Consider the following 15187-nt stretch of genomic DNA (forward strand, 5'->3'; position numbering starts at 1 on the left):
TTCAAACGGTTATTTCATTCTATTATCGTTACTATTAACTAACGTATTTTCCTGTAAATTCATTTCTCTACCTCTCTCTTGGCATTCGTCGTTAGGTCGTAAATTTTTATCTCCAGACTTTCTTTGAACGTTATTTACGAGGCTGGGCCTTTCTTAAAGTAATAATTCCGTGTTTTATGCTTATGTTTTGCACCCGTCACTCGTGGTGTCATCACCCGGATAACGTGAATAATTGTAATCGTCAGAATATATGTACGTGTAACAGTTATTCCATGAACAACGTCTTCTAGATGAACTCTTCAGGAAATAAACTGTCAATCACAGCAGGTTCGAATTCAAATTGTCGGACAAAAAAAATTTTTTTGGCCGATATTAAGAAAGGACTAGCAGTGTTGTACTGGCGGAGTAGGTCCTCGGCTATCACTAGAGACCGGAATAATTCGCGAGTTCATTTCGCGATAGGCTAAAACACATCTGTCATTGGCTCACAACTCACCTAGATGACTCTGGGCCAATGAGAAACACACGACCAAAGCTTTATCGAATCACAAGCTGCTACGCTGGGACGTCTCACAAGACAGCACAGCCAATGGGTGGGTGACATTTGACCGAGTGTACGTAGAACTATGGAGTTCATCCTAGAGGTCGTTGGACCCGCGAATTTTTCCGGTCCCTAGCTATCACACCCACGTTGAACGTAAAGACAGCGAAAGGACCGAGGGGGGGGGGGGGGCAGGAAGAGGATGTGGGTAGCTCGGCCGGGCGCGGAGACGTCTGCAGGGGACCCGGGTTCGCGACTGCGTCATCGCGACGTGCTGAAAGAGCCAGTGTTCTTGTCGCTCGTCCCCTCGACCCGCGCCGCCCAGACAGGGAGGGTCGACACCTCGGGGCTGAGGACAGGGTGTTACGTCACGCACGCAGGCCTCGCTCGCGACACAGGCGTCATCACAGGAGACAGTGGGACAGCTCCTAGTCGTGAGGCCGGCTTCCCGGTGCGTAAAATGAAGGTGCGTGGGGGGGGGGGGGGGTTAAACGATATTTGTCCACCTAGCCGCGAAACCAAGTTTTCAAACACCGCAGCCACGCCCCCCCACCAAAAAAAGGGGGGGGGGGGGTTGTATTTTGGAGGCCGAGACGACGGAGCCCGGGTGTCTATCGCCGCCACCTCCAGCCGCGACCGCGACAGAAGAACAGCGAAGGTGTAAGAATGACTTACAAACGATCGTGATAGCCAGGTGCCTTAGGTTATTTTGAGAACATGAGCTAGGCAGTACTAGACGGTGACGAATCGGGCCCATGTAATTATTAATGTAATTGAAATCCGAAAAAAAAATTTTCAATGTCGAGCCTCTGTCCAAAAGTCATTGATTCCCCTCGAAACTCCAGTAGGAAGAGAGGGTGGTATAAACAAGGGCGAGGCAGTGACATAACAGTATAGGTACAGTCGTATGGGTACATTATGAAATAAAAAAAAAATATCAGTTCTAATTATTTACAGCATAAACTATGTAGAGCAGTCGGTCATTATTAGGGGCATGCATATTTCGCGAAAAGATCCCTCGATTAGCTAAAAATTAAAATACTGTAGCATCGTCTGTGTTTCGTGAACGGGTGTCTTTCTCTCAGGTACATGTCTAATGTTACAACACCAATCACAGTAATTGATAGGGACAGGAAAAATTCGCGGGTTCAATGACCTCCAGGATGAACTCCATATTTCTACATACACTCGGTCAAATGTCACCCACTCATTGGCTGCTGTCTTGTGAGACGTCCCAACGTAGCCAGCCTGTGATTCGATAAAGCTTTAGTTGGGTGTTTCTCATTGGCCCAGCGTCATCCAGGTGAGTTGTGAGCCAATAGCAGAGGCAGCACTGAGTTATAACTATTTGTATTTTAGCCTATCGCGAAATGAACTCGCGAATTTTTCCGGTCTCTAGTAATTGATTACGGAAGCAAACACGTTCTGAGTGGCTTCGGTCAAATAAGACGAATTCGCTCGCAGACGGCCGCCAATCACAAGGAAGAAACCGCTGGTGCGCTTATACCTTATTTCTAGAGACATGCAAAATTCGCGGATTCATTTTGCGATAGGCTAGCATCAAAACAACTATACCTTCGTACCACTTATGCGATTGGCCCACATTTTATCCGGGGAACTGTGAGCCAATGGGAAACACTAAACCAAGAAAGTGCCAAATTACGGGACAGCCTAGTTGAGACGTCTCACGCGTCAGTAGCCAATGAACAGGTGTCATTTCCGCGAGTATTTAAAGGACTGTGGAGTCTATCCTAGAGGTCAATGAATTCGCGAATTTTGCAGGTCTCTACTTATTGCAGTCTAATAGGCGTTCATATTTATTTGCGAAAAATGCCTGCCCCTAGACTCATTATTAATAACAAAGCATTCCATTAATTAGTTTCTATGGTCAATCAGAAATTGAACGATTACAAATATGGCTGAAACTAAGATGGCGTGTGTCTCATGAAAAAGAGAATATTGAATATTAAGAAATGTTTCTTGATGAAATGCAGCAGTACTCTGTAAAACTAAAATACTAGTGTTAACTACGGACACCTTTATTTCGCGATTTCATTTCATTTCAAGGTATATCACAAAGCACTGTAGCTTTTTCTGAGAGTCGTGGCGAATTGTGAGGGTGCAAGCAGTACGGTGACCACATTCTCATTTGGCCCCGTCAAGAGCGGGACGACACCTCTCACCTACCTCAGCCGATAAACCACAGGAGAAAAAGGCTACAGTATTCAGTGAGATACCTTGACACGAAGTGTATTCGCGAAATACAGGTGTACCTAGTGTTAACTGTTGTTGGAAGTGCTGAAGTGTCGGGGGAGCAGGTTGTGACAGGGGGCGCCCTCTGGTCGCAGGTGATCTGGGTGTGCATCCTGTGCCGCAAGAAGCAGGAGCTGCTCAGCAAGACGGGCCAGTGGATCAACAAGGGCATGTCCCCGGGCGGAGACGCCATCATGCGCCGCATCCAGGCCGACCTGCACCAGCAGCCCGAGGACCTGGTGGGCGCGGCGCCGTCTCCGCTGCCGCTGCAGCAGCAGGCCTCGTCGGCGGCGCCCTGCGACAAGAGGCCCAAGCTGGAGCGCGCGCACTCTGCCGCCGAGAAGGAGAACCAGCCCTTGCAGCGCTCGGGCAGCGCGCTGCGGCGCCAGTACTCGCAGCAGGAGCCCGGTCCGCCCGACGACCCGCGCTACTACCGCCGCGAGATCGAGGGCCTCATGCGCTCGCAGCAGCAGCAGCTGCAGTACCGCGACCTGCCGGCCTCCGAGGCGGGGGCCAGCGGCAAGAAGCACAAGCGGGCGGGCTCGGCCAAGAAGCACGCGCCTCCGCCCGCCCCGCAGCAGCAGCAGCAGCAGCTGGTACCCGCCAGGCACCAGCACCAGCAGCAGTCCTTCTCCAGCTCCGACGACGAGCTGCGGTCCACGCCCGAGTGCACCAGCTGCGAGGAGCCCGACAGCGAGAAGGGTGAGTGCCACCAGCCCTTTCTTGGCCTCTCCTCCCGCGCCCCCCCCCCCCCCCCCACGGGGCCACGATTATCTCCCAGCTAGACTCTGTGCTGTCCGAGTACCCAGGGCCGGTGCAAGGTAAATTGCCGCCCTAGGCGAAAAACCTCTTTCCCTTGCCGGAAACCCCCAAAAAATTTTTTTTCCTTGCCTCAAAATACATCACGTAAGCCTAAGATTTTGTCAACAATCAAATGTAAGCAGGCTTGTGTGTTTTTTTTTACTTTTTTTACTTACTACAAATGATAAAAAGGTCACCGTGGACTTTAAATAATTACTTATATGTCAATATAAACATTCCGAACTGTTACAAAAATTCCATTTTCATCTAGTTTCAATAATCGTTAAACATATTATATCAGCTGTTGTGTGTCGTGCTGCGCCGCCCCCAGCTACTTGGCGCCCTGGGCGGTTGCCTGGTTCGCCTGTATGGTCGCGCCGGCCCTGCGAGTACCCTGTATTCATTGCGCACGTTCATAAGCATAACACAACCAAAAAAAAAATCAGTAAAATTCTTTTCCATGTTCTGTACAAAGTTACAATATCTTTCTTGTAGTGTAACAAACTATATTTCCTGGCAACTGGTTTCCAAAGGTAATTTTTTTTTTCCTTTTGACATATTCCGGTAGGTCACACGTGATTGGGTGACCACTTCTCTTTCTTGATTATAACTTGACCCAGGATCGTCAAGGGCGTGTCGAAACACAACTGTAGTCCAATCAACGTGTATTATGGGCTTCGAGACTATTTTTTCCTGCCCAATGAGAATCGGTGAAATAATCGTGGCTCTAGGGATCCAAGTGGTGAACTGTGGTTCCACGCCAAAGCATCTTGTGAAAAAAAAAGTGAAATGTTTAGAACGGTTTGTGCTGCAGTTGGTGTGAATGTACTTGGTTGTGATAGTGTGATATTTCTAATGATATAATAGTTCCGCGTGAACAACGCATTCTTATTTTGGCGATGAGAATTTTTTGCAATTTTCCGTTTGTTTTAGACAGCGGGCTGGAAGAAAATGATAAGAATGGCTTTCAGTAATGATCACTTGACCAAGATGTTGACAATTAACATGAGTAACACCGATTGTCTTAAACAATGTATAAAAAATATAATTGCAAAGAAAATAACTTTTAGCTGAGAACTTTCGTTTCTAGATACTGTTGTTTCTCCAGTCTATGTATATTTATAGCATTTTATCTGAATTTTTAATTTTTAAGTAGGTTACATTTAGGTTCAATAGAAAGTTATCACGCGACACACACACACACACACACAAGTTTTACGAACTCAAGTTTTTCTCTTATTTATTCCTGCCTCATCTTTAGTTGGTTGGTTTAAGCGGCTAGCAACAAAATCCTTGACAATTCTCGTTTTCTCAGGGTTTTTGGAGCTCATCATTACAGATTCCCAGCTGTACTTTTCTGTTTATTTGATTCGTTGCAAATTGGTCTATGCAATCTTTTTCTTACAGCTCATTTAATGAAGTGATTTTCCTTTGTGCTCTCGTCTTGGCAACCGTTAGTAACGTACACTGTGGTGGCCTCAGATTGTAGCATGACATGTTTTTACCAAATTATCAACTCCCAGTCAGTCCTTTTGTGGTACCTTCTTTCATGAATTTTATACTTTTGTTCGTTTCCCTGTTCAGTTACAAAGCTATATAAAAATTGTATTTTCTTCAGCTTCGCTCTGGATTTTACTTGTATCAGTATCGCTTGTTTTCTTGTGGTAGTTGTTCTTGAGACCTCATTTCGTGATCTCTTGAACTTTGATCATAAATTTGAAATTTTATCTTACTACTTTTCCAATCCTGCATCCCACAAACAAATTTTTTCCATAAGCTTCAGCTTAGTCAATGTCCCCTCGCGACCTATTTATACAGTCTGAGTTCTGACAGCGACTTTATCCTTCAGCTATTTCTGCAGTCAGTCTTCCCATATGTTACTTCAGCACTTCCAAAAATGTATTGTTAAACTTTCTTTAGTCTGACGGACTATGGCTGTTTTCTGCTCTCACTCTTATTTTGTTGGTTTTCGCGAAATTCATTCTAAAACTCTGAAAGTCAATCGTCACTTAATCTCTCGTTTGCGGTATGCCAGTTTTCAACTTTCTATCCAACTGTAAGTCTGTGACTTTTCAATAAAGTTTCATCTTCTGGTACTTCATTGAGAATTTGTCCTTATAATTTTACATGGAAGGAAGCATTCACGTTTTAAAGTATGCATATAAAGAGTTGACCAGAGACTTAACATTTCGACTAGAAAGTGGTTTGTATAGTAACTACTAACAGATTACCATGTTTAAGGTTTTACACAAAATATTTTATCGTCACGCATTTTAGACCCCATAACTTCATAGCTGTATAATTTTAAGGAGTTTTATTATTACTGAAAATTGCAACTCTTTAGCTTTCACATCTTTGAATATTACATGCGAACATTTTATCGAAATCATTTTAGATTATAAAAACCACATTTCATCATACTAATTCTGAATTATTTCCGTTATTCTACTGCTGAAGTTGATCATATGTAAGTCGTTTCACCTTTGTCTTGAACGAAAAGCAAAGTTACATTTTGATTTACTTATAAAATGAAATATCTGTATGGGTAAAAACCTGTTAGGGTATTTTAATATTTCACCCCTACACCCTTCGTAGGGTAGCCATTGTTTCTTAGAATTTTCAAGGATAGAACATTGTATTTGAAATCACTTACATCAAAGCGTAGTTTAACAATTGGTTTCAATTCATGTAATTTGGACAGTTAGTTGTAAATATTGTGGAAAAATAAAAATAATGTTATCACCATGGAGGTAAAAAGTAAGGGAGTTGGTGTGTGCTATCTAAGCCATGTAAATACTTGTCAATACGAGAACGACCCCTGACCCCTCTTTATTATATCCACAGCAAAACAACTTTTGATTATAAGGAAGTTTAACCCTAACTCATTGTAAATGTGTTGATATCATGTTTCTTTTGTAATATTTACTACATTGTTGCATTGTTTCGAGTCATCACGCGAGTTATTTTTCTAGATATTAAACAATTTAAAGCTTGTTACCTTATAAACAACTACAAATGATTTTTCTGACCAACTGCTAAACAGTTGACTTCATGTTGACTTCAAATACAGAGTAGCCACCCACTCCATAGATTAATATATCCATGGTTTTCACATGCCTTTTGTTTTAAAGGCTGCACATATTATAATAAAATCTCCAACACCAACGTGTGAACACTATAGGTTCATCATAAAACAAAATTTTGAGTACAAGTCTTACGGTATAATGCATAAGCGGAAAAAATGTTTACACGTGCTTTGAAATAAAAGGATAGAAACAAAATTATGTGTTCTCGCAGCGTTCGTTGTAAATGCATAACTGTCATTAATGATATGTGATTATTTTGGTTTTGTGTGACTTAATTATGTATGTTATGCATTAATTATGCTTGATCATCCGTTAGTATGATAAATTTGTTTATCATTTAATTTTATGTTGCTAAGATAAATATAGTATAAGTTTCTTGACAGATACGCAATTCAATTCGATTTAAGAATTATGTTGGGATGATTCTATGAAATTTCTTTATGCGCTAGAATTATTAATTTGACTCTGGTATAGTACACACATCCATACAAGAAAATAATTCCCCCCTTTCCATTTTTTAGATTAGTTTTTAAAACATGGGTCAAAGTTTAACCTAGAATTGGTGCATAATGAACACTACATGAAATAATTTACAAATTTTATACGGACAAGCGTATGTCCTCTCTGTAAGAATTTATATTCAGTATGTTAAAACTACAGACTTTTGACTAGCAACATCAAACAAGACGTATATATTATTCAGATTAGGCATTAATTCCATTTATAATCTAAGAAAATTTTATTTACTTCCTTTTTTAATTGTAAAAACGGTTGATTAATTGCCTGGGAATAAATTATTTCAGAAATTTAAATTTTAAACGTATTCAAATTTACTTTCTCGCAAGTCTATCAAAGCCATTCAAATATTATTATTTTTACATTATTCTAAAGTTTGCCAGGTTAGCAATATCCTTCCGTTTCAGTTCATTATCTTATATGTAGGGACACCTGTATTTCGCGAATACATTTCGTGTCTAGGTACATCGCAAAACACCGTAGTTTTTTTCTTGTAGTTATTAGTAGAGACATGCAAAATTCGCGGATTCATTGACCTCTAGGATAGACTCCACAGTCCTTTAAATACTCGCGGAAATGACACATTTTCATTGGCTACTGGCGCGTGAGACGTCTCAAATAGGCTGTCCGTAATTCGGCACTTTCTTGGTTTAGTGTTTCCCATTGGCTCACAGTTCCCCGGATAAAATGTGGGCCAATCGCAGAAGTGGTACGAAGGTATAGTTGTTTTTATGCTAGCCTATGGCGAAATGAATCCGCGAATTTTGCATGTCTCTAGTTATTAGCTGTGGTCGGCGAGAGGTGTTTTCCCGCACTTGACGGGGCCAATGGGAATGTGGATACCGTACTGCTGCACGCACACGATTCGCCATTACTCTAAGAAAAAGCTACAGTGTTTTGTGACATACCTTGACACGAAATGTATTCGCGAAATACAGGTGTCCCTAATATGTAAGTTAAAACATGTCATACTTGACAAATTTTCGAGTGCATTAAATTTAAAAAAACGAGAATAAAATAAAATTGTTTACTTTTTGCATAGTCAGCTGTTAAATTTCATTAATAAGTATACTGAGGCATACAAATATGGAGAATTTAATCAGATAAAGGATATAATTTTTTTTAGGTCTCAAGGTACTGCCACTGGCTACTTTATAACATGGTTTGCATTCATTTCATAACAAATATTTAATTTTACCAGTCGTTAGATATTCTTTAATTTGTGAGGATTTTGACAGCAATATTTAATTATTATTAAATTAATTCTTATTTGTCACCTCTAAAAGATTCAGATTGTAAATTAAAGCAGATAATTATTAAAAAAAAGCATGTTCTTTATGTGTATATAGTTTTCATAATAGTTATGCAACTTAAAAAGTTATAAATCTAACATAATTTAACGAAAAAATTTAATTTTGACTTTAAACGGGGCGATAAAAAATCCAGTAATTTTTTTATAATGCTTGAGTATTTTTTATTGCCTCAAAGATTCACGCCTGGAGAAAATTAATTTGTCTGCGTATGCGCTTTACATATATTATATTGACTCAGTAAGAAACCACTGTTTTCATGTGTAACCTCTAAGCTCTTGGTATACGGCATGCCGTGGGAGTTCTTTCGTTAATGCGACGGAAGTAAACGAACGGAAATGTGTTACAACCACGTGGCTGCCAATCTGTGGTGGATGGCGCCGACCAAAGTTCACAAAGACAAAGGGAACATTTATAGTAGTAACTGTCCAATGAACTTACACAAAGATGGGCATTATTTTAATACAATTCCTGGTCGAAAATCAGATCCAAAGCCGGGTATTGGTAAATTTTTCCATTCGGTTTCGCTTTTTATCTGAGCCGTTTCATTATATAGTTTAAAATTTCGGTTTGCTTATAAAATGATTCAATAGTCGACGTAGCTGCGCCGGCAACGGATACTAGCGTCAGGTGCGGAAACTAAGTGTGATTCGAGTCCACTAATGTAGTTGAAAACACAATTTTCTATTATTAGAGACCTGTAAAATTCGCGATTTCAAATCCTTAAAGGATAGACTCCATGATCCTCTACGCACTCGTGCAAATTACATCTGCTGATTGGTTACCGACTCGTAACACCTGTTGACTGGAATGATCGTGATTCGCTAATTCTTCTGTTAAAGATTTTTTCATTGGCCCAGAGTCCTTCAGATAAACTGTGGCCCAATCACTGAAGCAAAATAATGTCAAAAGTATTTGGACTCTATCCTATCGCGAAATGAATCCGCGAATTTTACAGGTCTCTATCTATTATTTATAGAGACCCGTGAATTTCGCGGGTTCAATGACCTCCAGGATAGACTCCAATATCCTCTACACACTCGGGAAAATGCCAACTGTTCATTGGCTGTTGACTTGTGAGTCGTCTCGACTGGGTGGCCTGTGATTTGACATTTATATGAGTGAGGGTCTCTAATTGGCCCTCAGTCCTCCAGATTAACAGAGAACCAATGACAGAAGCAGCACTAAGGTATAATTATTTGAATTTTAGCATAACATGAAATGAACCCGCGAAATTCACGGGTCTCTAATTATTTATCACGCTCGGGATTTTTTTTTTAAAGAATTCGACGTTAAATCTTGTGTCCAAGTTTTGTATTGTAAGTGTATTTGCAACTTGAGAACACATTAATTTGCTCGTTGCCAAAGTTATATGTTAACACATGTCTCTGGCGAGTATTTAAAGACTCGCTCACAGTAGTATAGGAATGGGGCTCCGGGGACTGGGTTCTGGGTGTGGAGCCGGAGCCGGTGTCCGCCATTTTGTATTGTGACGTCACGGCGGCCATCTTGGATGGATGTGACCTTGACCTTTGACCTTGACCTTGACCCCGGCGGCCATTTTGGATCCGCCATCTTGGATCCGCCATTTTGGATGACGTCATTTTGTTTTCTCGAAAATTCCGGTGATGTGTTTTCCGCCATTTTGAATTATGACGTCACCGTTGCAATTTACGTTACGGCCGCCATCTTTAACTTTTTTATTTATTATCCGATTTAAACGAAATTTTTTTTAAAAATTATAAAAAATTAATTTAATAAAATTTTAATAAAATATTTATAAAAAATATATTTTTACAACACGGAGTTCGGAGTCCTCGGTTCGAACCCGGTGAGTGCAAAAAAAAAATAAAAATGGCGACCGTTCCTTCCTCAATGGTGGGTGCTAGCAGACTGACCCCCACCACTTCTTACCATGTACATATACGAACTTACACCCCCCCCCTCCATCCAAACACCCCCCCCCCCACCCAAAATTTTTTTTATCGTAAAAAAACCTCCCACCAATACTACTGCTGCTGTTCTCCCACCCCTCCCTCCATCTCTCTCCCTCCCCTACCCTCCTCCTCCCCTATTTTGTCTAGAGTATAAATACACCTGTTGTCGGACCCGGGAAGCCTTCAGTTACCTGCAGTTCCTCCTCCGTCGACGTCGAGTACTTACTTCTTGCCGCGGAGACGTCCGTCGACGCCGAGTACTTACATCGTGTCGAGGAGACGGATTTTTGTTTTTTTCACGTAATAAGTGGTGTCCTATCGGTATAAATTGAGGTCAACATCCTAGACACAGCAGTCAACAAATAGTCGAGTGGGTATAGAGCTACTGCTACAAATTCAAGCAAATGCCGTTCGATCTGTCTGCAAAGTACGCGGAAGTAACGCCGGGATTCCGCCGTGTGAACTACATCACCAAGGATGGATACTTCCAACTAGAGGTCTGCAACTTCGGTCATCACTGGACCAGTGATTGTGACGAGGAGGCTCCGGACATCATCGAGACATCCTGCAACAAGATAGATTGTGTCGTCCAATATCTAAGACCTGACAGTACATTCCCTACAACATTCGAAGCACTTAAGGCTGCATCAGCGACTGAAACTATAAGCTCGGAACCAGACTACTCCTCAGTAAGGTGCGAGTTGCGGCGCAACACCGATCCGGAGGCAGTAATTAGTTGGAAGGAACAGTGTGACGGGTTTATTCACAACACCACCTACGTTAACCATCATTGGTACACATCCTGCAGCTTTCTACTGTGTAGACTCTACCGCTTCACACCCTTCAGTTAAATTTGTAAGCTAAGAAGAAATTTGAAGGGCTCGTGCGGTTATTATGTCTTCGCGCCATGTCATTGATTTCAACAGCTTGTGGTGTATTAGGACCATACCCTTAGAGGACATACCAAGTGAAGCAGAGGATGAGGAAACATACCTTCACAACTGGTATGACATCGAGTGCTGCAGACGACAGGGACGTCGCTGGTCGCGAGACGAGCCACAGGGTCGATCCCCCGATCGTGACCTCTCACCAGTGGAGTCTGCCCGTCAAGTGTTTGGAGAGGCGGGCTCTCGTCAGTTCGTGAACCATGGACCATCACGTGAGGCGTCATTGTCCCACACAACCATTGCTGGTGCTGCCCGAGAGCCTGGTACATCTCGTGACGGATCTCCATCTTTGTCATCTCCCACACCGTCGAGACCATTAACGCCACTATCGTCAATTGCATCACGCCGAATGTCAAGTTCTACAATGTCTACACCGTCGTCATCGCTACCTCATCATCATCCCGTGTCGAAGTGTACTGATAGTCATCGCTCCATACCAGAGTCCACAGAAGAACAATGATCTGCGTGACGACAAGTATAGCGTGAAATATTTACAGTGTTCAAGTTTTGTCACTCCTGTTGCGTCAGTTATTGTTCCGTAGCTATATCAAAACTTTTTATTTGAATCAAGTGTGAACTAAATAATCATAATCATCAGTGACTCAAAATTACATGTTATATTTTTTATCACCCATAAAAATTTATATGTGGTGTGTAAGACTATAAAGAAAATATACAATCAGAACTATATGTAATGAACTACACTTCATCATTGTAATGCGTCCTCTGTAATCGTCTGGTACCGGACGGGGAATTGTTGGAAATAAAATAAATCCATTTTATGTGTGTATGTTATATTAATCCGCAATCACTATACTAAATTAAAGTTTAAAAAAAAATATTAAATATTCTTGTTTCACTTTAAATACTATTAGTTATAAAAAAAAGTAGCAGGGAAAAAATTTACAATTTAAAAGTTATTTACATTTATAAAAAAAAAAGCTGATACTTGAAATAACACTAATGTGTTACATTTATAAAAAAGTTGACAATTAAAATAATAATGCGTTACATGTATAAAAAAGTGATATTTAAAATAAAAATTTTCTACATTTATAAAAAAATTCAATATTTCAAGTTTAATGAAAAATCTTTCATATTAGATACTGAATAATTTTTTCAAAAAGCCAGCACAGAGGCGGCGAGAGATCGCTCGACCGTGACGAGGTACCAGCACGAGGTGGGAGTGGAGCAGGGGAGGAGGGAAAAATTTGCAAGCGTGCATGTCCGCTCACCGGCGGAAGCGCTAGCCCCGCCTCCACCAGGGCCGCATGGAGGAGGAAATCTACCATCATTCCTCCGTTGGACGCGGCAGAGAGCGCTGCGCCGAAGACACCGCTCCGGACATACACACAATATACAGCAATTAAAAAATTTTACTACGTACATTAAACAAAGGAAACACATTCAACCATAGAAGAAAAAAACAGAAAAAAAAACGGAATGTACACACAGCACAAACAGGAAACGGAATGAACACACCGACACACAGGAAAATGGAATTTACACACAGGAAAACGAAAAGTACACACAGGAAAACGAAATGTACACACAGGAAATCGGTACGTACACACAGTACAAACAGGAAAACGAAATGTACAAACAGGAAAACGAAATGTACACACAGGAAAACGAAATGTACAAACAGGAAAACGAAATGTACAAACAGGAAAACGAAATGTACAAACAGGAAAACGAAATGTACACACAGGAAAACGAAATGTACAAACAGGAAAACGAAATGTACAAATAGGAAAACGAAATGTACAAACAGGAAAACGAAATGTACAAACAGGAAAACGAAATGTACAAACAGGAAAACGAAATGTACAAACAGGAAAACGAAATGTACAAACAGGAAAACGAAATGTACACACATGAAAACGAAATGTACACACAGGAAAACGAAATGAACAAACAGGAAAACGAAATGTACACACAGGAAATCGGAACGTACACACAGTACACACAGGAAACGGAACGATCACACATACAGTAGCGGAAACACAGACTTATTTGGAAATCAGGATACAAGAAATAAATCATACTTTTTTAAAATATAAATAATTCATTTTATTTTTCATTAGTACACACATGACAGTTAATCAAATGATTATTGTAAGTAGCCAGCGTTCCGAAGCTCTTTAAGTATGGTCGATACTTCCACGATATGCGAGTAGTGTCCTCTACGAACAGATGCCACCATCAGTTTTAGCCGGTCAACCAATATGTTTGGATCTTTCCATGATGTGGAATCAATCTCTTCTGCCACCATCTTCCTTGCACGTTTATTATAAATATTATGATCTCTGCTGTCCTCCGTTTTAACACCAACCTCAGGGTTACTTTCATCATCGAGCCAGTGATCATCTCAAGCTTGATCAGATTTATTTATTACATCACGACGTTTCCATCGCTTCGGTCTCAGGACACCACCACGTTCATCGGTCTTGTCAGCTTTAGGTTCTGCATCACAGTCTTAGATCACGTCGCCAGCTTCAGAGTCACTGTAGCAATCACCGTAGAAGGCATCGTCTTCACCCAGATTACCGTATAAGAACTCGTTATCGTCGATGTCGAAGTGTCTGCATCGCCTTCATGCTTCCTTTTTAGGAGTCCATTATTTTTACAAAGTATGGAGTATCTGCTAAATATAGGCTTGAGTGTATTTTCACTTTTCAAGGTGTTGATACTTCCATTAGTTTCAGTCTTCCCGAAACCATCAGCATCCTTCAATATTTGTTTCTCGTCACGATCGTCGTGCTACGGCTTCCATCATTTCTATATTAATAATATTATTTGTCTTAAAATCTCCGCGTCCGTGTCACTATCACAGACGTAAAGACATCATCTTCGTAGCTGTCATCAATATTGCCATGAGCTGCATCAATATCACTCATTTTATGATATCGTTTCCACATTTCAGTTGTCAGTGATTTACCCGCAATCTATGATCTTGTGAGCCCCATTCTCTTTTTCTTTAAAAGCCTATGTGTCCAGTTTTATTATTTAATCCTTCAACCCATCATCCCAAACCCAATTAAATCATCTTAGTATATAGAAAAAAAATCAACAAAGTTCCTTTCATTTAATCTTAGGAACCGCATCATCCTTTCCACCTATATTTTAGTTTCTTGAGCCCAAGAGTCCTTCATTATATATACCATGCAGTGTTCTTCAAGAGATGTGGTATACAACCATTTCTACATAAAAATCCATCCTATCGATGATTTGTTTACACATAAAAAAACCTTCACGTTAGTTTTACATGTTTTATTAAATTATCTTTTCAACTAAAATAATTACCACACATAGTAATTTCTACAAAGGACACTTTGTCCAAGACATTTTAACCATCATCTCTCTGAAAACAACCATGTTCCATCTATATCACAAAGTAAACAAGGGTTAGAGGAGATGGGACAAACAAGTGCTAGTCACTCATAGGGTAAGAACCATGTGTTCGATACCTATCTCAGTCAATGTAGCATCTATGTATTTCTCTTAGCTCATGTAGAAAAATATGTTCCAATGCATACGAATTTAAACTTATTCACGTACGACGAGTCAAAAGTACATAAATTCAAGCACGTTAACCTAAAAAAAAATTCTCAAGGATAGAGGCAGAGACTTCTCGATCGAGACACGCCTACCATCACCTGCAAATGAACATTGACCCCTCGCGCGGGAGTTGCAAGCTTGCAGAATGCTGCGACACTCATATGTTTTGCTCGAGACATGCATACATCACGCCGCTAGCCTTCCAACTCAGTGCACGTAAAACTCCAGTGAAATC

General features: G+C 40.8%; 1 protein-coding gene across 6 annotated transcripts in view; it reads left to right on the forward strand.

Moving 5' to 3' along the window:
- LOC134531984 (regulating synaptic membrane exocytosis protein 2) overlaps window positions 1-15187 on the forward strand; it is a 312665-nt gene that overhangs the window by 79413 nt on the left and 218065 nt on the right. For all 6 annotated transcript variants that reach the window (XR_010075102.1, XR_010075103.1, XR_010075105.1 and 3 more), the window contains exon 3: window positions 2890-3496. Coding sequence is in view for 1 of the 6 variants with exons in the window: in XM_063368090.1 (XP_063224160.1) it covers window positions 2890-3496 (607 nt within the window). In the remaining 5 variants the exon portion in view is untranslated. The remainder of the gene's footprint in view (window positions 1-2889; window positions 3497-15187) is intronic.

Source organism: Bacillus rossius, chromosome 5, assembly GCF_032445375.1.
Source record: "Bacillus rossius redtenbacheri isolate Brsri chromosome 5, Brsri_v3, whole genome shotgun sequence".
NCBI lineage: Eukaryota > Metazoa > Arthropoda > Insecta > Phasmatodea > Bacillidae > Bacillus > Bacillus rossius.